This window comes from Phyllobates terribilis, unplaced genomic scaffold (assembly GCF_046119375.1).
Source record: "Phyllobates terribilis strain yellow unplaced genomic scaffold, ASM4611937v1 Scaffold_2__4_contigs__length_985480577, whole genome shotgun sequence".
In the NCBI taxonomy this organism is placed as follows: domain Eukaryota; kingdom Metazoa; phylum Chordata; class Amphibia; order Anura; family Dendrobatidae; genus Phyllobates; species Phyllobates terribilis.
In genome coordinates, this window is record NW_027362762.1 from 736,199,364 (window position 1) to 736,224,520 (window position 25,157).

At 45.8% G+C, this 25,157-nt stretch overlaps 1 protein-coding gene across 1 annotated transcript in view; it reads left to right on the top strand.

Moving 5' to 3' along the window:
- The first annotated feature begins 4,922 nt into the window (after nt 1-4,922).
- The window catches only part of LOC141247594 (cryptochrome-1-like), a 96,937-nt gene continuing 76,702 nt past the window's right edge, over nt 4,923-25,157 (top strand). Inside the window, exons 1-4 of the mRNA XM_073669242.1 lie at nt 4,923-4,985; nt 6,319-6,489; nt 7,164-7,302; nt 24,674-24,827. Of these exons, the coding sequence (XP_073525343.1) occupies nt 4,923-4,985; nt 6,319-6,489; nt 7,164-7,302; nt 24,674-24,827 (527 nt within the window). The remainder of the gene's footprint in view (nt 4,986-6,318; nt 6,490-7,163; nt 7,303-24,673; nt 24,828-25,157) is intronic.

Genomic DNA, 25,157 nt, shown 5'->3' on the forward strand with positions numbered 1-25,157 from the left:
ACCCTCAGATTGTCAGAATTCGAAGTAATCCTGACTACTGGGTCGCCACACTCTTAGATCCCCCACACTCTTCGATCAACCTTTTCATTTTAATAAAGACCAAAAAAAAGGTCATTTTTAAAATTATAAGCATTAGCAGGTTATTAGAAACTGAAATCAAACAGTTTTCAACTCAAAACTTTATTCTAGGTGATGTTACATTTGCACATAGGACCCCTTGTTCGAAAGGAGCTTCTAAACTGTCTGGTCCATTGAATTAGTCAGGTTTTAGATGGTTTCTGCTTCAATTGTTTTGCATGAGGACAGAATACCCTCCCAGAGCTGTTGCTTAGATGTGAACTGCCTCCCGCCATCACAGACACTCCTTTTGATGATGCTCCAGAGGTTCTGAATGGGGTAGAGGTCTGGGGAGCATGGGGGTCACACCATAAGTTTGTCCCCTTTTATGCCCATATCAGCCAGAGATGCAGATGTGTTATGTGCAGCATGAAACGGTGCATTATCATGCATGAAAATGATCTTGTTGCGGAATACACGGTTCTTCTTCTTGAACCATGGCAGTAAGTGCTGTTTGAGAAACTCCACATACATTATGGAGTTCATCTTTACCCCTTCAGGGATCTTAAAGGGGCTGACAATCTCTCTCCCCATGATTCCAGCCCAAAACATTACTCCACCTCCTCCTTGTTGGTACTGTAGCCGTGTTTGCGTGGGGTGTCCATCAACCAGCCATCCTCCACTCCATCCATCTGGACCATCGAGCGTTGCATGGCACTCATCCGTGAACAAAACAGTTTTGAAATCAGTCTTCATGTAATGTTTGGCCCACTGGAGCCGTTTCTGCTTGTGTACAGTGGATAGAGGAGGTCGACAGGATGGTCTACGCACAGCTGCAAACCTCTGAAGGACCCTGCATCTTGTTGTTCGGGGGACGTTGGAGGCACCAGCAGCTTCAAAAACTTGTCTGCTGCTATGACAAGGTTTTTTTGCCGCTGCTCTTTCAACCTAACGTAATTGCCTGTAGGAAAGAGTCCTCAATTTGCCCTTATCAGCACGCACACGTGTGTACTGTGAATCAGCTACATACTTCTTGATTGCCAAGACACTTCATCCTGATCATCACAAAATGTTGATTGTAGTCATGCCTTGACCTAAACACTCCACAATTTGTTGCTTCTCAGCAGCCGACACATCCTTTTTCTTTCCCATTTTGGCAGAAAATGTAGGCTGCTTAATAATGTGAGACAGCCTTCTTAAGTAGTCTTGCCGTTCATTGGACACACCTGCCAAACTAATTAGCACAGGTGTCTGCAATTGCTTACAGTGATATAAAGAGCCCTGACACACATCACCATCAATGAGTTTAACTGACAAACAAACAAATTCTTCCCTTATCACTCCTAAACACTTTTTGCATAATAATTTGGAACACAGTGTACATGTGCTTTTCCACGAAACACCAGTGGTTCACGTAGTGAATCTTACAGTTCTAACTTGCCAACCGTGGTCTGTATGGAGTTGTTCAATAAAGGGCCCAAAATTAAGATAACATAGACGGGAGAGGTCTCTATGAATAGGAATTCCTAAGAATTTGATACCCTGTGAGGGCCAGGCAAAGGGAAAGTTGGACTGGATGGAATCATGTATGGATTTGGGGAGGGAGACATCGAGGGCCTCAGACTTCGCTGTATTGATTTTAAAATTTGACCATGTAACAAAGTGATCTATTTCAGCCATAACAGCAGGGATGGATATACGTGATTGAGTGATATATACTAGGACATCATCAGCAAATAGAGAGCACTTGTACTCGGTGCCTCCCACCTCAATCCACCTAATATTGGGGTTATGGCGAATTGATGAGAGCAGGTGCTCCGTCGCTAGGATGTATAAGAGAGGGGACAGAGGACATCCCTGCCTTGTCCCATTGGTGATTATGAAAGGTGATGAAAATGTTCTGACGCTCCCCATGGGTCTTGGGACACCCGGAGCCGGACCCTTTTTGGTGGATGCTGGTGGTTGTAGTCTCCGTGGCGGCGACCCGGTTCCGTGGCTCAGGGCGGTCAAACCAGTGGCGGAACTATTTATGTGGTTTTGATGTTTAAATGTCCGACTACGCCACCCGTGGATTGCGGTCAGAGTGAACCGCCGCTACAGGGCAGACCGCTGAGGCTGGTGTTGTGGGTGCAGCAGAGCGTAGCATAACTCCCCACGGGAGGAGTATAGCCTCAGGGCAGTGTATGCGGAGGATGGGGGTGATGGTGCAGGGCAGCAGCAGTAACGACATGGAGTCAGTGATGCAGTCCAGGGCCTTTACTCACAGTTCTTATTATCCAGACCACTTCTGCAGGTAACGGCTGCCCACATCATACTGTGCTCACCAGGTGAGGGGCTCAGACAACTCCCAGATAACTTTGGAGTGCTTCACAGGACCCCCTTTGTGTGTCCTTTGTCTGGCCTTTCTTACCAACCCTTCTGTCCGGCTGCCTCGGGCCTCCTCTTGGTAAACTTGGCGCCAGTTTCCCTGACCCTATGTGCTGCCCTCCTAGCGGGTGTAGCGAGGGGCTTCGCCACATAAAATGTCACAGCCTCCGGTTTCTAGCTGAGGGTCGTTTCCCGCCTCCACTAGTTTCGGGGACCTGTCTCCCCCTTTGGCCTGACCCCTCCACGCAGGTGGATTTGGGCGTGCGGTGGCGACTCGCCCGTCCACACCCCTGGGATCCCTTCGTTCCTCGTTCCTGGCGCCTTCTCCGCTCCTCTTCCTTCCTTCTCCATCTTCCAGGCCTGGGCCTCTGTTACTAGGCCCGCGTCTGGAGCAGAGCTCATGCAGAGCCCCTGCTCCCTGTCACTTCTGCTCAGACTTCTCTGCACTGAACTAAGATGGTGCCCACCTTTTATACTCCCTTCTCAATGCACCCAGGAACTGCTTCCTCCCTGCTCCTGCACTACAGGGTTCCCCTTCCTCAGTGTTCCCTCCCCCCACTCCAGCCAGGGACAGGGACTGTCGTGCCCATCTCAGGGGCATATTGGTCGCTATGCCCCACGGCAATGTGGTGTAATGCATGCAGGTGTCGGGGTCCTGATCCACACTCCATCCTTACCTGAGAGTGAGATATCACACCTCTGGGTGAGGTGCAATACCTCTGCAGCAACCAAGCCCTCGGGGTGCTACAGTTCCATTTATCTTCAGCCTAGGTGACGCATTGCGATACAGGGCCGTGATTTTGGCTATAAAAGGGTCCCCTAGACCCCTACCCCAAGCTTTTTAAGAGAATAATATATGGCGTGCCAGGAGACTCTATGGAATGCTTTCTCAGCATCCAACGAGAGTATCTAATTACAAATTTTTAACTGCATCTAGCCCAGGAAATACTTTGTGCCTAGTAGCAGTGTCTGCTAGTCAGCGGATTATCCCGGCTGTTAAGCAAGCTACACCACCTGTAGTTTGGACACTGTGGCTAGTGCCACCTTTGCGGCAATAATTTGCTGGGGTAACAGTGTGCGTGTTGCTGACGCCAACAAGCTCAACAAACTTATAAAGAAGGCTAGCGCGACGGTGGGCCTACAGCTTGGGACTTTTGAAGAGGTGGTAAAGGATAGGATTAAGAAGAAGTGCAGAGCTATAATGGGCAACAACACACACCCGCTTTATGAACTGTTTGCGAAACAGAAGAGCACATTCAGCAATCGCCTAATACAACTAAGGTGTAAAAAGGAAAAATACAGGAGATCGTTTGTTCCAACAGCTATTGGGGTGTTTAACAAATGTCTGAAAAGCAATGTCTAAAGCATTCCAAATGTTATGTTATCATATGTGTCATGTTCGAGATCTGTGTTCTGCTGCTGTGATACCGCAATTTCCTCTGGGATAAATAAAGTATATCTTATCTTATCTTATCTTATCTTAATTTTTTGAAAGGAAATGCTTCGGGACCACGGGATACTCAATGAAGAGCATCAGGAGGCACCCCAAGGCATAGGGGCTGGGACTGGCGGTAGGACGCCTTGCGGTGGACAGCCGAGCTCGATCCTTATAAAAGCTTTTTAACTGCAGCAGCTTTAGTGGACGCTACTGGAGCTGGAATTACGCGGCTGCTGGCATGAGACTTGCCCTCCAATAGATCCTTGTAAAAGGATTTAAAGTGTATTCATTCAAATTAGAGAGACAATTTAAATTAAAAAGCTTAGAGCTGCCTCCACCACAGGGGGGCACGCTCGACCCACCAGCGGACAGGCACCAGTATTGGGAGAGGGGGGCTGGCCGTCAGGGTCCACCGCGGCTCTGGCACAAACGGAGGTGGCACGGGCAGGAACGGACTGGCCGTGTCGGCTTCTCACTTTTTGGATTTTAGAAGGGCATGACATGCCTATATCTGTGTCTCCCCCTCCTTTTACTCCTCCACCTCTTTTTCTTTTCGCATGACTATATGTACTTGTCACTTTTCCATGTGTTAGTTATGTCTTCTGAGCAGTTTGTCATCTTTTGGACACCTTTGAAGGTGTTTTCTATGTGTTTCTATGTGTTTTTGTTTGCCTGCCATTGGTTTTAACGGTGTTCGAACACAAAGGTGTTCGACGAACCGAACCGAACTCGAACACTACGGGGGTGGCTCAACACTAGTGGTGTATTCTTTTGGGGTTTGCAAATTGGAATATTTTTCATTTAGAGATTTGCTTATAAAATTACCATTCAGAACTAGAACCCGTGAGCAGAGAGTAGAGAACCCTAATTATCCTTTATATAGATGCTCCTGTGACAAACACATTTCATACAGTAAATCCATGACATCAATCCATTGAATCAAAGTGACTTACATATGTATGTCGGATGCAATAGAATAGGTTCATCCATCAAGTATAAGTTCCTTCAGACATCCACGTGGAGGCGCTGCAGGTGTGTAATATGCACAGGCAGCATTGGCATGGACCAGCGCATCTTCCACTCGTGCAGCATCTCCACGTGTATGTTTAAAGGGAACCTGACTGTAAGCCGAACACTGCTAGGATGAATAAAGTTAATTTTCTCCTGGCAGCAGGGCTCTAAATGAGGGCGCCGCACGGTTTCAGAACACTATTAACCTGCAGATTAACCCCATATCTGGAGATTCATTACGTTTTTTCATGTGACAGGTTCCCTTTTAATGATCTTATATCTGATGCACTTGGGATGTACTCTATATAGAAGCCTGTTTGATTGAAGTATTTTGATGCCTCCATATAAAGTCTCCATATAAAGGAAAGACAGATGGGAATGTGCATATAGTGCCATACCACTTCTATTCCCCGCATATGGCACGGTTGGGTTCAATGGGCGTCATTAGTCTTGCTTTGTCGTCTCCTCTCTCCCTGCAATCGCCATCCTCCTGCCTTTCTTCATGTGCATGATGTGTCCTAAGTCATCCACTCAGTGTCTTCAGTTCTGCTCCTGTGCAGGCGCACTTCGCTCTGTCCTGCTAAGGGCAGCACAAAGTATTATATTGCGCATGCGCCGGCTTTGCTTCCGGGCCATCGGCGCTCTTTGGCCTCTCGCATCGCATGCTTTGTAGTACTTCGCTCTGCCCTCATCAGCACTGCGCAAGAGCACAATTGGAGATCTGTGTGGGTGACATAAGACGTGTCATCCACTTGAAGCAAACAGTAGGACAGCGATTGTGGGAATAATGGAGGCATTATAACAAGACCAGCAATGGCCATAGGAGCGCTCCACATGGGGGGATTATAAAAGGTATTTTTGGGGATACTATTCATCCTTTAAATGAAATCTGTCACCAGGTTTCCACCCACAAAAACTCCAGTCTTTGTCTCTTGTTAGTACAGCATATTTTAAATAAAGCTGCTTTGTTTTTGATACTTCCTGGTATTTGGCTTTGAAAAAACTTAGATGCAACCATGTGTGAATTTCATGCATTTTTAATGCGTTTTCAGAAACCAAGTAAAGACACATACTGCATGGGTTTTTTTTTACCTGCAAATTTTCCTTAATAATGCAATTCTATGAGGAAAATCTGCCTATAAAACTCAGCTTACTCGCAAGAGAAATTGCCATTTTGCAGGTTTAAAAAATGCCCCTCAGGTCAGTTTACATAGCATGCATTTTTTTAACATTTTCCTAATAAATGTAAAGCAGTATTTATTTTTGCAAGCTGCTGTGCTAGTTAACCCATCATTCTTTATACTATGATATACCTATGCCTAATAAAAGGAAATAACTGACTGGTGAGCTTGATGCAGTATGTCAAGTGTATGCGTTGTACTAGCAACTAATACATAGTCACAATCTGTTTCGTGAAGAACATTACATATCATTTTATATTGCAGGCAAAAAATCATTCTCTTCCATCAGTATCTTTACAAGGACAACTGCTTTGGAGGGAATTCTTTTATACTGTCGCCTCTTCCACTCCAAATTTCACAAAGATGGTAGGAAATCCCATATGTCTACAGATAGACTGGAACAAAGATGATGAAAAACTCAATAAATGGAGAATTGTAAGTTTGTACATCCTACATTATACCCCTGCAGGCGTCATCCTGTGGTAAAAAGAGATAGCGGAAAGAAGAGCACTTGGCATGCGCTAATAGTCTATGTTACATGTTGGCTCACAGTAGCAGGAAGTATTTTGATCTAAACGGCTTGGTTATTTCAACAATATCTTAGTATTTCTTCTTCTTCTTAAAGGGGTTTTCCAGGACTATTTATTTTTTTTACTACGTGCCTAAGAGCTAACAGCCAAGTAGTTGCTACTTACCTGCCTGGTATGCCCAGCGTCGATATCCGCTGGCCTAAAGCACTCACAGACTGGTCCTGCTGGCAATTCAGCAGCTTCTGCTGACATCACGTCGACAGAGCAGTGGCTTCTCTCCTGCTCAGCATGACATCGGCAGTCACACCCTATCGACAAAGTAGACCAGAAGAGGTAGAGCTTCTCTGTTGATGTGGAGCAGCTGGATCACTGGGAGGAGCAGTCCATGACATGCTGGGTAGAACTGAAAGGAAGTTAGCAACTACTTGCTGGTTAGTTTTTAGGTCTTTAGTTAAAAAAACTCTTGGACAACTCCTTTAAGTGCATAAGCTATAGGCATTTTATTGAATAGAAGGGGTTTCAATTGTAAAAAGAAAACATTTCGTATAACGTTATAAAATAAATGTGTTTTACATCTAGGCACAAACAGGTTTTCCGTGGATTGGTGCAATAATGACTCAGCTCCGAGAGGAAGGTTGGATCCACCACTTAGCCAGACATGCTGTGGCCTGCTTTTTAACTCGAGGAGACCTTTGGATTAGCTGGGAAGAAGGCATGAAGATACCGTATGATGAGACCTAAAAGTCACTAATAGAAATTGTTCCTTGGGTACATGTGCAGTTTGATTAGTTATTGAATATACCTTCAAAAACCTTTTTTTCTCAATTAGTTTTTTTCAACCACTTTACAGCCTGTAGCGTATTAGTACGCACCAGGCTGTCACCCCCTGTTCAGCGCGCGCTCTGGCGCTGAGCCCACACTGAACTGGGCACATGTCAGCTGATTATTACAGCTGACATGTGCCCGCAACAGCCGCGGATGGAATCGCAATCCACCCGCGCCTGTTAACATGCTAAATGCCACTGTCTCTGACAGCGGCAGTTAACATCGCCGCGCCGGAAGCGCGTCACTTACCATGCCCATCAGTGACCCCGTCACGTGATCGAGGATCACTGATGGGTGGGCATGACAACCCTGGGTCTGCAGCAGACCCCAGTGGTTGTCATATGCTGATCGCAGTGAGCGCCACCTTGTGGTCGGCGCTCATAGCACAGGAGCATTTCTGCTACATAGAGGTGATCTGCTCATCACCTCTATGTAGCAGAGGCGATCAGACAAGTGCTGCTTCTAGTCTTCTATGGAGACTATAGAAGCATGCAAAAAGTGAAAAAAATGTTTTTTAAAAATATTTAAAAAATTAAAAAAATATAAAAGTTTAAATCACCCCCCTTTCGCCCCATTCAAAATAAAATAATAATAAAAAAAACCCGGCATACACATATTTGGTATCACCGTGTTCAGAATAGCCCGATTTATCAATATAAAAAAATAATTTATCCAATCGGTAAACAGCGTAACAAGAAAAAAATTCTAAACGCCAGAATTACGTTTTTTGATCGCCGCAACATTGCAATAAAATGCAATAACGGGCGATCAAAACATCGGATCTACCCCAAAATGGTATCAATGAAAACTTCAGGTCAGCGCGCAAAAAATAAGCCCTCAATCGGCCTAAGATCCCGAAAAATGGAGACGCTGCCGGTCTTGGAAAATGGCGCCATTTTATTTTTAGCAAACTTTGGAATTTTTTTTCACCACTTAAATAAAAAAGAACCTATACATATTTGGTGTCTACGAACTTGTAATGACCTGGAGAATAATAATGGTGGGTCAGTTTTAGCATTCAGTGAACGTGGTAAAAAAAAAAAACATCTGTGGTATTTTACTTTTTTTTGCAATTTCACCGCACTTGGAATTTTTTTCCCATTTTCCCGTACACGATTTGGTAAAACCAGTAATGTTGTTCAAAAGTACAACTCATCCCGCAAAAAATAAGCCCTCACACCGCCATATTGACCAAAAAATAAAAACACTATGGCTCTGGGAACAAAGGAAGCAAAAAATGAAAATGCAAACACAGAAAATCCCAGGGTTGCGAAGGGGTTAAACCATCCCACTAATGTTTTCTGTATTGTACAATGATATGAAAAAATGAAATGGGGATTAAATTAAAAAAATGAAAGAGGGATTTATCACTTTTAGTGCCCGTAGAAAAACTTTTAGTGGCTGTAAAAATGTATTCCAAGCTTTTGGCAGCCATTTTTGCTCACAACCTTTTAATGTGCTTTTAATTTTTTTTTTTAGCCATTTTAAAAATATAAACATACCTAGAGTAGGCTGCATTTTGAAGAAAAGGTCATAAACCCACAAATGCATTGAAAAGGCAAAATAAACACACTGTGCGTTTTATTTCTTAAACACTCCCATCAGAATTTTTATCCTCTTAATATTTTGCAATGATCATATCATATAGCACTGTGCGCTTACAATTGCTCATTTTGCCTTTCCATCCAGTTAATGTTTCTCTTTCCTCTGCTCTATGTAGAAACAGCAAGTCTCTTTTCCCTGCTTTTACCATTCCTCTCTTCAACTCCTGACCCTGCTGTTCCCTCTCTCCCCTGCCAGGGACTTTTGCAGTGACTCTTGACTCATACAGGGAAAATTGACGTTCTCTTTCTATATAGAGTTTAGAAGGATTTAGCCAATCTGTTTAATCACTCGATGTTATAGACCTAATGTAAAATAGAAGAATTAGCAGTGTAGAAGGGCAAAGTAAGCAATTGTAAGTACACAGTGCTATATAATATGATGATTGCAATTAGGTTTGGACCAATACTTGGCACAATATACTTGAATCACTATTATTATTATTATTATTATAGCACCATTTATTCCATGGTGCTTTACATGTGAAAAAGGGGTATACATAGCAAAAACAATTACAATAATCTTGAACAAAACGTGACAGCGACTGGTACAGGAGGAGCGAGGACCCTGCCCCCGAGGGCTCACAATCTACAAGGGATGGGTGAGGATACAGTAGGTGAGGGTAGGGCTGGTCATGGAGAGGTATGGTGGAGCGATGGTTAATGCAGGTTGTAGGCTTGTCGGAAGATGTGGGTCTTCAGGTTCCTTTTGAAGGTTTCCACGGCCGGCGAGAGTCTGATATGTTGGGGTAGAGAGTTCCAGAGTAGGGGGGATGCACGGAAGATTTCTTGTATGCGATTGTGGGAGGAGGAGATAAGAGAGGAGCAGAGAAGGAGATCTTGTGAGGGTCGGAGGTTGCGTGCAGGTAAGTATCGAGAGACTAGGTCACAGATGTATGGAGGAGACAGGTTGTGGATGGCTTTGTATGCCATGGTTAGGGTTTTGAACTGGAGTCTCTGAGCAATGGGGAGCTAGTGAAGAGATTGACAGAGAGGAGAGGTCGGGGAATAGCGGGGGGACAGGTGGGTTAGTCGGGCAGTAGAGTTTAGGATAGAGTAGAGGGGTGCGAGTGTTGGAAGGGAGGCCACAGAGCAGGAGGTTGCAGTAGTCAAGGTGGGAGATGATGAGGGTGTGCACTAGTGTTTTTGCAGATTCATGGTTGAGGAATGTGCGGATCCGAAAGATATTTTTAAGTTGAAGTCGGCAGGATGTGGAAAGGGCTTGGATATGTGATTTGAAGGAGAGTTCAGAGTCCAGGGTTACCCCAAGGCAGCGAGCTTGAGGGAAAGGGGAGAGTGGACAGCCATTGATGTTGATAGATAGGTCAGTTGGGGGGGGGGATGAATGAGATGGCGGAAAGATGATGAATTCTGTTTTGTCCATGTTAAGTTTTAGAAATCTAGCAGAGAAGAAAGATGAAATAGAGGACATACATTGTTGGATTTTGGTTACTAGGGAGGAGATATCAGGTCCAGAGAGGTAGATCTGTGTGTCGTCGGCATAGAGGTGATAATGAAAGCCATGAGACTCTATGAGCTGTCCCAGGCCTAAGGTGTAGATGCAGAAGAGTAGAGGTCCTAGAACTGAACCTTGGGGGACAACAACAGATAGGGGGTGAGATGAGAAGGTGGTGTGTGAGTGGGAGTCACTGAATGTCTATGTACAGACAACGGCAGCATCTTATTCATTGTTATATAAATGTGTGATTGAGGATAACGTCACATTTGCATGTAGAGAAAAAGTGGGGCCCTGGAGTTGGTTACTGGTGGGCCCTTGGCACCCCAGTCCGAGACTGATTGCAATATATTAAGAAGATAAAAATTTTGATGGGAGTGCTTCTTTAATTATGTATTTACTGGCAGCTAACATATGGAAAAAAAAAAAGGAAAATACTGTGTGTACTTTAATTAGTGTTGAGCCACCCCCGTAGTGTTCGAGTTCGGTTCGGTTCGTCGAACACCCGTGTGTTCGCCGAACTGTTCGTCGAACTGTTCGTCGAACACCTTCGAACACCGTTAAAACCAATGGCAGGCAAACAAAAACACATAGAAACACATAGAAAACACCTTCAAAGGTGTCCAAAAGCTGACAAACTGCTCAGAAGACATAACTAACACATGGAAAAGTGACAAGTACATATAGTCATGCGAAAATAAAAGCGGTGGAGGAGTAAAAGGAGGGGGAGACACAGATATAGGCATGTCATGCCCTTCTAAAATCCAAAAAGTGAGAAGCCGACACGGCCAGTCCGTTCCTGCCCGTGCCACCTCCGTGTCGCCGGGTTTGTGCCAGAGCCGCGGTGGACCCTGACGGCCAGCCCCCCTCTCCTAATACTGGTGCCTGTCCGCTGGTGGGTCGAGCCCCCCGCGGTGGGGGGGGGGAGTAACATCTGCAGAAGAAAGACCATCTTCCAGCCAAACTAACATGTCGACTTCTTTTCGTGGACAATGTGATACGATCCCTTTGTTACGGACACGCCCATCGCTACAAATTCCAGATGAGGCACAAAAACAGCAGGTGCTTCAGCGGATATCAAGTGCTCCTTCAAGTGGGCTCTCCTCCACCTCAACTTCAACATCACAAATACTCCAGTCCTCAGAGGTGTCACCCCAATCGCACTTGCTTCCTCACAGCTCCCAAGTCTCCAGCTGCCCGTCTGAGTATGGGGTAACACAGATGGTTGAGTCTGCACAGCTGTTTACTCATACTATAGCCTGGGAAACGGAGGTCTGCTCCAGAGCTTCTGTTAATCCAGACGAGGAAATGATCTGCACTGATGCCCAGAATCTTTATAAGTCGGATCCAGGACCAGATGAAGAAGGTTCTGAGCATAATGTAGACCCTCGTTCCCAAACTGTAACTCCTGTTGGTGGAGACAATGATGAAGACGATGATGAGACTCAAATACCTGATTGGAGCGACAACTTGACTTTTCGGTCAGGGCAGGAAGAGGTTGGCTTTGAGGACGACGGGTGTGATAACACACAGGGTGATGATGACAAGGTTGGAGATCCCACTTACTGTCAACCCACAGTCAGCCAGTCGATGAGGTCACCCGGGCCTTTGCCTGGCCTTTGGGATGTCGCGGTGGTCGGCTCCCTGGCCCGTACCCTGGGGTCACTCTTTAAAAGGGTGGATAATTGTTAATTTTATAAGAGTTTGTGACACCACCTGTGGTATCTGGTGAGAAGCACCAGCGCTGCAGCAGTCCACTGAGGCCCGTGATAAGGCAGCTCGATGGTATAGCTCCCCACAGGTGGAGCTAGGTCTCAGGGCAGCGTATGCAGGGGGAATGCAGGACAGGCGAGACCCAGCTGGGTCAGAGCAAGAACGGAAACGGACACGGTAGTCACTTCAGTACCTTTTACTGGAGGAAATTCAGGCACATCCTGGAGCACTGTAGGGTGAAGGGTGCATATCAGGATCCTCCCCAATGAGCGGGTGTAGGGCCTCCTGTTTCTTGCCTCTGCGCAGTAAGTTTCTGACCTGCCTGGAGCTAGGCCTAACTTTGTCTCTGTCCTGCGCTGGCTGACCTTGTGGTAGGGCCTTCTCTTGAAGTTCACGCTCCCAGTATGCGGGGCCTAAGCGTCTCCTGGCTCTGTTACGTATCAGCACCTTAGCGATCCTGGGACTTGTAGTTCTCCAGGGAATCCGGTTATGCCTTACTGGGTCATAGAGATCCCGGTAAGCTCGGATCCGGTGTCCGGTAAATGCTTCGGGGTGAGCTGGTTAAGCTCCTCTGCCCCTTATGTACTAACTCGCCACTTGCCTTCGGCCTACTCGGGCCCTCAATAGGCTATACACACTAACGGCAGCTTGCCGCGCTTCACCGATCTTATGACGCCGGCACACCTTAAGCTCTATCTGGGCTCCCTAAATCTAGCTAGCAGGAGCCTCGTGCTCCACTGCTGAACTATTAACTGAGTTCTCTAGACTAGACTGAGCTCCACTGCAGACTGACCTCTCTTAGGCTTCTCTACTGCAGGAACTCTTCAGAGGAACTGAACTGCCTAGCTCCACCTTCCCTATTTATATCCCTAACGGGCTCCCTCTGCTGGTCTGAGGTGGAAGGTGGAGATGTGTGAATGTTTATGGGGGCCTCTTGTGGAGGATTCCATCAATACACTCTTCTAGGATCTGTGATACCAAGCGCAGCGGGGCGTCACAGATGCTATTGACGACGAGGTTAGGTTGCGCCTTCCTGGACAGAGACGGAGTACTGGAAGCACGTCAACAACTGCATCCTCAACCACAACTCCGCCTCTGACCACAAGTCGTAGTGGCTCTTCAGGTCGCATGGGCTCTAAGCCTTGCATAGCCTGGGCATTTATTCAGATCGATAAGGATGACCCAACTCGTGTTATCTGTAATATTTGTCACCAAAAGCTAAGTAGAGGCCAAAAAATCCATAGTTTGAGTACTTCATGCATGTACCGTCACATGGATATGAAGCATAAGTTGCAGTGGGAAGCTCACTGTGCTACAATGTGGCCTAGCAGGCTGGGCCAACCACCGTCTGCCCCATCTTGTGCATCCGCGGCCTCTTCATCCTCTGTGACTGGGGGGACAGCAGTCACACATGTTTTTGGACGCAGACCTGCCACCTCTTTACCTGCAACAGCCAGTGTGATTGGCAGGTCGTCAGTTCATTGGGAAGTGGAAACACCTGCTGGTGTTGAGAGCTCTCTGACATCGAGAGCACCACCTTTGGATCAAGGCAGCCTAACATGTCCGCCTGCATCTTCCTCACAGACCGGCAGTTTGCCAGGGACACCCTACTCGACCCCGTCAAAGCACAACAGCCAGCCCTCGGTCCCTCAGATGTGGACAAGTAAAAGACCATTTCCTCCTAGCCATGAGAAAGCTAAGAGGTTGAATTTCACCATCTGCAAGCTGTTGGCTACAGAAATGCTGCCTTTCCGCCTGGAGGATACAGTGGATTTTTGAGACCTTATGTCCGTCGCAGTGCCCCAGTACCAGATGCCCAGTCGGCACTACTTCTCAAAGAAAGGTATGCCTGCGCTCCACCAGCATGTCGCACACAACATCACCGCTTCTTTGAGAAACTCTGTGTGTGACAGGGTGCATTTCACCACAGACACTTGGACGAGTAGGCATGGACAGGGGCGTTACATGTCGCTGACAGGGCACTGGGTAACTATGGTGACAGCAGGACAAGGGGCTGCTGTCCAAGTCTTGTCGTCCCCGCGAGTTGTACGTCAATCCTCTTTATCTAGAAGTTCCTCCACTGCTTCTGCCTCCTCAACCTCCTCTCGGTCCTCCACCTGCACCCAAAGCCTGTCTGGTAATGCCACCTGCTTTCTAACTGCGCACCTCCTTACTATGCTGGCAGCAGGGCTCAACGGCATCAGTGTTTACTTTGAAATGTCTGGGAAATGTGAGTCACACAGCTGAGGACTTGTGGTCAGCTCTGGAGACCCAGTTTCAAGAATGGTTGTCTCCACTGGACCTGCAACCAGGGAAGGCCGTGTGCGACAATGCTGCAAACCTGGGTGCGGCCCTTCGCCGGGGCAATGTTACACACGTGCCTTGTATGGCTCACGTGTTGAACCTGGTTGTCCATAAATTTTTAGCCCACTATCCCGGACTAGATGGCCTTCTGCAGAGGGCACGGTCGCTGTGTGCTCACTTCCGCCGTTCGCATCCCGCAGCTCAACGACTTACATCTCTACAGAAGTCGTTGGGCCTGCCAGTTCACCGGTTGAAATGCGATGTGCCGACACGGTGGAATTCAACTCTGCACATGTTGCAGCGACTGTGGCAGCACCGACAAGCCCTGGTGCAATAGTTTCTGACGTATAGCCTGGGCCAACGAGATCCAGAGGTGGGGCAAATCACACAGCAGGAGTGGTCTCAGATCAGGGACCTATGAAGTTGACGCGCCCCCTGGGCCGTGGGGTACCCGGAGCCGGGCCGGTAGACGCTGGGGGTTGTAGTCACTGTGGTGGTGACCCGGTCCGTGACCCAGGGCGGTCAATCCAACGGTAATTTTTATATATGGATTTTATAATGTCCGACTACGCCACCTGTGGAGTGCGGCCAAAGGGGCCGCCGCTGCGGAACAGTCCTCTGAAGCTGGTGGTTTTGCTGCAATGGTATTATTACTCACCACAGGAAGAGTGTAGCTTCAGGGCAGTGTGGGTGGATGATGGTGGTTGTAGTGCAGGGAGTCAGTAATGAACACAGAGTCCGTGTGATGCAGTCCCAAGATCTTTACTCACAGTTGTTGCAGTCCAGATTACAGGTACCAGAGCTATCTCACCCGTCGTGCTGTGCGTACTCAGTGACGGGCTCAGTCCACCCCCAGATAGCTCCGGAGTACTTAGCAGGACCCCCTTCTGTGTGTCCTTTCTCTGGCCTTCTCCCTGCACCTCACACCCAGTGACACTTCTATCCAGTATCCTCGGGCCTTGGCGGGCGACTTGTGTTCCGTCCCCTGGGTCCTATGTGGCTACCTTCTTAGTGAGACTGGTGTGGACTTTTGCCTGCAGTAGATGAAATGCTGCAGCCTCCGGTTTCTAGTTGAGCCTTGCTGTTTCTCCTCTAGTTGAGGGACCGGTTCCCCTTATCTGGCCTGACCCCTCTACCTCCTGGTAGCAGCGGGAGTTCAGGTGGCCTTCTGCACGGCCCGTAGCCCTAGGGTCCCTTCGGTTCCTGGAGCCTTCCTGCTCCCACTCCTCTCTTCTCTCCTTCAGTCCTGGGCCTCCCAGGCTAGGCCCGCCTCCGGAGCAGAGCTCATGCCGAGCCTCTGCTCCTGTCACTTTTCCTCCTCTGACTGGCTTGCTCTTTCTAAGATGGCTTCCTATTTATACTCTCCCTGTCATGTGCTCCCCTAAGCTGCTCCCCTAAGCACCCACTACATAGGATCCTCCCACCAGCTAGGGACCTGGGACTGTGCTCTCCCTTAGGAGCAATCTCGCCCTAACCCCACTGCGGGTATGTGTTGGATGCAGGTGTTAGGGTCCCGAGCCATACGCCTTCCTTACCTGAGGGTGAGATACCACACCTCTGGGTGAGATGCAGTAACTCTGTGGTGACTGCACCCTCAGGGGCGCCACAAACCTTTCTGCACAGTTTTGAAATGGCGACGAAGATGTTTAGTGCTGACGATGATGAAGAAGTGGAGGACGAACTGGCGATGGGCAAGGAAGACTCATCAGATGAGGGAGACCTTGATCACATTTCTGTTGTGCGAGGTTGGGGGGAGAGGGCAGAGGAAAGAAGCATGATTCTTACCTCGCTACCAACACAACAAGGACTTGGTCCTCCTGGATGCGCAAGACACATGAGTGCCTTCTTGCTGCACTACCTGCAACATGACCCTCAGATTGCAGAATTCGAAGTAATCTCGACTACTGGGTTGCCACACTCTTAGATCCCCGGTACAAAAGTACATTTGCCGAAATAATTCCTGCCATAAAAAGGGATTTACGCATGCAGGAGTATCTGCAGACGCTGTTGCAGAATCTTACATGTGCTTTTCCACAAAACACCAGTGGTGCACGAAGTGAATCTCACAGTTCTAACTTGCCAACCGCGGGACTGTCGAGTCTTCATCACTCAAACCGTAACAGTAACACAGTATCTGCTGGTAACAGCAATTTTGTGAAATCGTTTCACCACTTTTTTAGACCATCCTTTGCAAGGCCACAGGAGACAAGAAGTCTGACACATAGTCAATGCCTAGAGAGGATGGTGCAGGAGTATCTCCAAGTGAACATCGAAGCCATGACTGTGTCACTGGACCCTTGCTCATTTTGGTATTCCAATCTGGAAAAATGGCCGGAGCTCGCCACTCACGCCTTGGAGATCTTGTCATGCCCTGCAGCCAGTGTTCTCTCTGAACGTGTGTTCAGCGCTGCTGATGGTGTGCTGACAGATAAGCGCACGCGGCTGTCCACTGAGAATGTAGACAGACTCACGTTCATAAAGATGAACAAATCATGGATTCGCAAGGACTTTTCTAATCCTGTGTTATCCTTGGGAGGCTAAAAGCTTGAGGATTTGGTAATATCACCTCACCAACCGTTTTAAGCAACTGTGGGGCAATTGATGCCACTTAACCCTAGAACGCATGACCATAAAAATCTACACTTTCATATACCTGGGGCCTTTTAGGCCCGTGTGCAAATAACATTGAATAACTCAAACTCAAATGACAAACAACTATATACATGAAGAATACCTAGAGTTTCAAAATTCTAACTAAAGTAATCTTGCAGAAAATAGAAAACAATTAACAGGGCGGGACTGCGAGGCCCCAGGTATGCGTTCTAGGGTTAAGTGATGTCTGTGCCACAATTTTGGGAAAAAATGGAAACTCTTTTTGGAGTCCCCTTGCTGTGTCTTACGTGACGTTGGCATCGTCAATTCCAGGTGGGTTGGGTCGCTCCCCCCCCCCTTTTAACTGTAAGAAACTACATACACTATGGCTTGGGGTAACACAGATGATTGAGTCTGAAGAGCTGTTTACTCAGAGGTCTGCTCCAAATCTTCAGTGTCTGCTAGTCAGCGTAGAATTTTTAACTGCATCTAGCCTAGGCAATACTTTGGGCGTAGTAGCCCAGCTGCGAAGCAAGCTGCACTGCCTGTGTATCTAATAAGAATTTTTAAATGCATCTAGCCTAGGCAGACTGTGGGGACCCCCAACCAAACCCAGACGCTCAGCCCCCCTACCGCCCCCCTTTCCTTGACAATACAATAATGTAACTCTTACAACTGGATGGGTGAGGATCGGTCACAGCTTTATTAACTCTTTATACTCATTCCATTAGAAAGACATTTTATTTCTAAAATAATTCAGCTTGTTGCAGCATGCCCTGGGTCTCCACTCCGGCAACTTGGCCAACAAGTGTAACTCTCCAACATGTCCTTTCTATTTCCAGGCCACGGAGGATCCTGCATACTCGTATGCAGGACTCTGACCCCCACCCATCACTCTTAACGCTTGTTCCACTCCGTCCTGGAGTCCTGACAGGAATATGTCCAGTCCAATATCCATTAAGTGAACACCGTCGGGCCGTATGAGGCCTGCTTTATCTCCTTCCAGTTGTCGGTGTCGTACCACTACACCGCCTCTGTCTCTTCTAAATTTTGCCATCCGAATATTTATTACCCGCCTTGTCCGTTCGATGGCCGTGATGTCTCGCGCACCTTGCCATACCGCTATCGGCACAATCTCTGACCATACTATAGCTAGTTTTGTGAAAAATTCTCTGAAGCGCTCAGTGTCTAGTTTCATTAGTGCCATTAGTTATGCGCTCTTGTGATGACCTAGGTTGTTTCCCCCGGCCTGTATAACTAAGATGACCAGACATCTTGCCTCTCTCCCTACCTTGATTACCTCCATTAGTACCTGTGGCCATAGCAGGCCTCTAATACCTCTCCAGTTGAAATATGTGTTATGAAACTCTAATTTCCTCCCGCCTGGGCGGACTTTCGCCCTTTAATCTGCCCAATATATATACGAGTGGCCTATCACCCACACTGTTGGCTTAGCGTCACCTGTAAAAGAAACAAACCACGTTAGGATAACAAGTCCGGTCTTATGTATCTTGCCAAACACGTGGATCACCATCTCTCTATCCTCTGAACTTCCGTTTCTGACAGTCCTGCTCTTGCTGCTTCTGTGGCCGCGCCTATGCGGAATGAGTGTGTCCCGTAATCTTTGGGGTGGTTCCCTGCCGATGTTATGCATTTATTAAATATAGCTTGGAACTGGTATCTTGATAATGGCGTCCCATCAATGTGTGATAGGAACAAATTAATTTGTGATCTGATGGTTAGATATGTTTTTACTATTGTTACCCGACTCAGTGTACCGTTTGTGGGTTGTAGAAGTACCCAAGTGCCCCTGCCCGCTGGAACCATTTTCGATTTGTGTATGCGTAGACGTATTGCATTATTGCCTATGACTACGTCCTGGTGTAATAAGCCTCCACTGGTGCTAATTTTGGATTGAGGGACTAATTCGCTTATGCATAGCGCCCCGAAGAAGGCGATCACAAATGCAGTAGACAGTAGTGTTGCTTCAAATTGTGAGTGTCATGTTAATGGTGTTAGGGATATGATGTGAGAAATCAGTTTTAGTGACACGGGACGGGACGTCTACACTCCTGACTTGGCTGACCCCTTTTCCACCCTTTCATGGATTGTCTGATGATGAATCTTTGTCACATCTCCCCATGTCAGTAGTTGGAAGTGAAATGCTACTCCGGTCAGACACCGCTGCGCTGACGCCCCTGATATGCCCCTCATCATTAGCTGGTGGAGAAATTCTATGGTGACTTGTGATCTGGCTTGTTCACATTGGTCAACCCGTCTGCCTGCTACTAGTCGTGTCCACTCTTCCCATGCCTTACCGTATGCTTGCCACGTCGACGGGGCAACTGACGCTCTGATTAATGGCATCAACTATTCGCCACTAGATCCCATAGGGAAGGTGGGCAACTGTTGTCCCGATGGGTGGGCATTGTGGAAGAGCTCTGTGAAAATCTGCCAATTGAATTGTTATAAAGCGTTAGCAGCAGCTTTAGACCCCTCAGCATAGTGGCTAGCGCGGACCCATACATTGTGTTTTAGGCACAGGAATGCTAGCCTGGGTAGTAGGCCTAGCACTGGGAGAGACGGTGATGCCATCTTATTAATGCAGTGCGCTAAGCTGGTGTTTTTTGTTATGAAGCGTATATTTTTGTAAGCCAGGAGCGCGCCCCATATTTCTATTGCTACCACTATTGGGAAGAAAAATTATTTTCAGGGCTAGATGCAGCGAAAAATTATTATTAATTGAAAAGCTGGTGGAGCTTGGTATAGATGGCCTAATACAATGAGACCCACACACTGCTAGAAGGCCAAATATTTTTTCAGAGTTAGATGCAGAAAAAAATTATATTCAGTTTGCAACCTGATGGAGGTCAGTATAGATGGACTAATAGAACAAGTCCCACACACTGCTAGAAGGCCAAATATTTTTTCAGAGGTAGATGCAGACAAAAAATTATTTTGAATTTGCAACCTGATGGAGGTCAGTATAGATGACTAATAGAACAAGTCCCACACACTGCTAGAAGGCCAAATATTTTTTCAGTGCTAGATGCAGAAAAAAATTATATTCAGTTTGCAACCTTATGGAGGTCAGTATAGATGGACTAATAGAACAAGTCCCACACACAGCTAGAAGCCCAAATATTTTTTCAGAGGTAGATGCAGAAAAAATTATATTCAGTTTGCAACCTTATGGAGGTCAGTATAGATGGACTAATAGAACAAGTCCCACACACAGCTAGAAGCCCAAATATTTTTTCAGAGGTAGATGCAGAAAAAAATTATATTCAGTTTGCAACCTGATGGAGGTCAGTATAGATGGACTAATAGAACAAGTCCCACACACTGCTAGAAGGCCAAACATTTTTTCAGAGCTAGATGCAGAAAAATATTATATTCAATTTGCAACCTGATGGAGGTCAGTATAGATGGACTAATAGAACAAGTCCCACACACAGCTAGAAGGCCAAATATTTTTTCGGAGGTAGATTCAGAAAAAAATATATTCAGTTTGCAACCTGATGGAGGTCTGTATAGATGGATTAATAGAACAAGTCCCACACACAGCTAGAAGCCCAATATTTTTTCAGAGGTAGATGCAGAAAAAAAATATATTCAGTTTGCAACCTGATGGAGGTCTGTATAGATGGATTAATAGAACAAGTCCCACACACAGCTAGAAGCCCAATATTTTTTCAGAGGTAGATGCAGAAAAAAATATATTCAGTTTGCAACCTGATGGAGGTCTGTATAGATGGATTAATAGAACAAGTCCCACACACAGCTAGAAGCCCAATATTTTTTCAGAGCTAGATGCAGAAAAAAATTATATTCAATTTGCAACCTGATGGAGCTCAGTATAGATGGACTAATAGAATGATGCTATGCCCAAAAGATTTTACTTCACTAGGTGCAGTAAAAAAATTGGTATTCTATACACAGGTGGTATATCTTGCAACACAGATAGGCTACTCCACTGACCAACACACTCTGCAATAGGCCAAAAAGGATTAGCTTTGCTAGATTCAGCCAAATGCTGTGAAAAAAACTTGCACAGCACTGGCACAGACCTGCCTGGCAAAAACTGATAGGAACTGATGTAACCTAGTCCTGAAAAGGACTCCAATTACAATTATTCTTTACTCCCACAATCTATCTATTTAAGAGCACAGACCTGCCTGATAAAAGTCGTAGGAAATGCTGTAACCTAGTCCTTAAAAGGACTGCAATCACAACTATTCCCTACTCCCAAGCTATCTGTAGATTTGTGCAAAAATTGGCTTGAAATTAACAAGGTATAGCGCACACAGCAACAGCGGTGCCGTCTAACACGCAGCTGCAGCAGTGAGAAAATTGGTGGCGACGGGGAAAATGGCTTGGTCTTATAGGGCAAGGACATGTGACATACACTGCCAATGACACATGCCCTTGCTTGTGTGAAAAAAAGCACTTCGCTCCGTGTGTGCGCTGCTGATAGGCTGACAGATTGCACCTCCCCACTGCAAATGCGGGAAAGAGAAAAAAAAATGGAGATCTTCATTGTTCCTGCAGAGATCCATCCCCTGCCCCTCCCCCCACCCCGCTGTACACTCAAACTGCGTATTAACATTAATTTTCATCATTACTGAGAAAAAATCCAGTTATGATTTTGTTGCACGAACAGTTATCGAACATAACCTCGAACAGCCGAATTTTTCTCAAATTGTTCGTGTTCGCCGAACGGCTCGAACACCGCCCAAAACAGCTCGAATTTGAGATTGGCGAACAGTTCGAGTAGAACAACGCTCATCTCTAACTTTAATTAATGAAAATGTTTTTAAGACTGAAGGAGAGCTAGACTGGGTCTAGTCTCCCTGCTACTGAGCTTGTGTGGCATCATTATCAGTAGCCTCTAAATCTCCTTCACTTTGTACACGGGTGAGAGAGAGTGAGATATACTGTAGATATTACCAGATGGATTGATCCATCGTTTATAGTAATATGAACCTTGGTTTTATCATATTTGGAATTTTTTCTTAGCATCACTTACCCTGACCGGGACCTGGTGCTATGATTGTATCAGTGATGCTTCAACTGAGGAGAGCAGGGAAAGACGTACAATGGGAGCAAGAGTTAGAGGTGAATGGGAGAAGAGTTAGATAACAGCAAGCATGGACGAAGCTACTATAATAAGGGGTGAAGGGATGGGGTTTAACTGCACAAACGCTAGGCATTATGAAAATGAAGTATTTTTTAGGTGCTGCTGAAGTAGGATACACAAGTTGATGGTGCAGACAGACAGATTGAGCCAAAGCTGCAGATTGCTGTAAGCAGCATATTTTTTATTATTAAAAAAAAACATAATTTTGTACAGAGATGATTCATATAGAGCATATAGAGATATTGTGAGTTCTTATAATACTTTATTACTTTTTGGGGGGTTAAAAACACTCCAAATCATTGCCTATACATATTGGATTAGTCCTGCATGGTGACATGAAGATCACAAAGTGTCATTGGGACATCACATCTAATGCACTTGTCAGATTTTTTTGTCACAGATGGAAAGTCACTTTCATCTTTGCCACTTGATGCTGCTAATCAAGTCCCGTGTGACTGTAACTTTCTTCCAACCTCTCTGCAGTTTGGCAGCTTTTTTTTTTGCAGCCAAAAAACTATTTTGCAAACTGCTTTTCTTTCTCGCAAACAGCACAAATTATTTTGGTCTTATTGTGAGAGTGTGAAATGTGATAACAGCAGGAGAGCACTAGGACCCTGTGACTTTTGCCTGGCTGAGCTCAGAGGAGGGGCAGTGCAAGAAACTCTGTGTGTTCTAAGAGTGTCTGAGGTGTGAGAGGCCAGACAGGAAGTCTGTGAGAACTGAGCTGCAAGAAGATGCTGTCTTTACACGCTTCCCTGTGGAGTTTGTTTACCCCTTTCTCTGTTTAAGAACAAGTGCTGAGCTGGGGAAAGCTGTGTGGCTCTGTGGAGTTTTGTGGTAGTCTATGCTGAGTGGATTAGAGACTTTGTGCTGAAGGAGTCACATGTCGAGTGATAAAGGAAGGGACTAAGGAATCCATTTCTGTGACAGAGCACATGGTTGGTGTACTGGAAAAGAGTGAGAGACTTCGGGAGGAAAGAAGGTTTCTGGTGCCATTTCTACTGAGAGGATATTGACAAGCCTTTGTGAAGAAATCTTCCCAGACCTTAATCTGAGGCTACAGGACTAAAGTCCCCGGCGTGTGGGCTCGGCATCGGCCGACAAGATAAGGAATTTTTGCTGTTTTTGTGAACTTTGTTTTTGTTTTGGCGCCAAAGTTTTCCGGGACTAGCTGCAGCCACCGTGATTCACAGGCCTGTGATAGACTGCATCTCAGGTTAACGGTACCATAACTTTAAGATACCCGGGTATTCTGATAATAAGGGTATAAGAGCAATTGGTATAGTTTCAAGCATTGTTATTGTTAATAGTGGTAGGATTGTATTCAGTGTGCCATCTCAGGGGGTCCCCACATACCGCCCTCACTAGACTGACTTTGTGTTTAGGTAAAATTGTTCCAGATCACTAGAATAATTCACATAAGCTGGAAACCTTGAGATTGGCACATTGATTTCAGCTTTTGCTGATTGCGTGTATTTATTAGAGACAGTGTCCCAGGCAGAACCTGAGACTGATTCATTCAATACTGAATTTTAGTCTAATCCCTGTCTTAGTAAAGAAAGTGTTGTTTATTTCTGTCTCTGTCTCAGTTTGTGACTCACTGGATCTCTCTCGGACCTCCGGTCATTACATTATGACTAGCTATTGCTTGCCATGGAGGCCTAGCCTAAATCCCTCCACTTCTCTTGACCTCAAGGAAAGTGGAAACTAAAGTGTTTATCCGGTGTTTCTAACTTCTGCATCTGGATGTGAGAAGCAATCAAAGATACAAGTTTTAGAACTCTCCGCACACTGTGTCCAAGTTGTTTGGTCTGTGATCTAAACTAGTAGGTGGGTGCACAGGACCCATCACTGGCCTCAAGGAGTGAATGCAAATTGTCTTTGAAAAGTTCAGTATGTCATGAAAATCAAATCTTTTTATTAATATACTTTCTAAAACTGCATGTCTGTCATAGTGAGAGGGACGACTGACGTGGTGTCATATTCTAATAAATAGGACAAGACCAAGATACCTGCCGAATGGCCAAAGACTCCATGTCAGTTGCGCCTCTTACCTCCCAATGCGGAAGTGCGAGGTGCTCGATAAGGTGGTGTTGACTCCTTTTCTAGCCCAGAAAAACAAGGAATTCTGGAATTGGATTAAATAATGTTTTTCTTTATTTTCTGTTTAATAAATGTTGGTGTGTATAGAGAAAATTGAGGCTATTTTTTTTTTTTGGGCTTTGTCAGTCTTTTCCACACTCATTTGCATTATTGTCAAACACTATTATAGTATTATGTTATATAATATATTATATACTATTAAATTACTAGGGTTTTTAGAATTTAAAGAAGCAGCTGCTCTGGTAGGGAGTATTAATAATAATAATAATAATATTACTAATATTTTTTATTATGCTATATTATTTATTATTTTGGTCTTTTTTGCATTTGATGAAGTGTATATTCTCTTTTGTTCAGGTCTTTGAAGAGCTGCTGTTAGATGCAGACTATAGCATTAATGCAGGGAATTGGATGTGGCTTTCAGCAAGTGCTTTTTTCCATCATTATACCCGTATCTTTTGTCCTGTTCGTTTTGGAAAGCGCACTGACCCGGATGGAAGTTATATACGGTAAGTGGCATCTGTAACTGGACAACTGTATATGATTTGAATCGCCTTCAATCAGCTCATAGCTCCTTCCATTACCTTATCAACAAAAAGGGGCTGCTTATATCTCATAGCTACAATATTTCAGACCCCTATATACAGTATATTGCCATAAACAATATATGATAATACAGTATATTAGTCTTAAAGTAAGAAATAAATGTGTCAATGCCAAATTACTGATCTTTGTTGAGTTTGGTTTAAACTGCTTTCTTAATGGGCAGCACAGTGGCTCAGTGGTTAGCACTGTTGCGTTGCAGCACTGAGTCCTGGGTTTAAGTCCCACCAAGGACA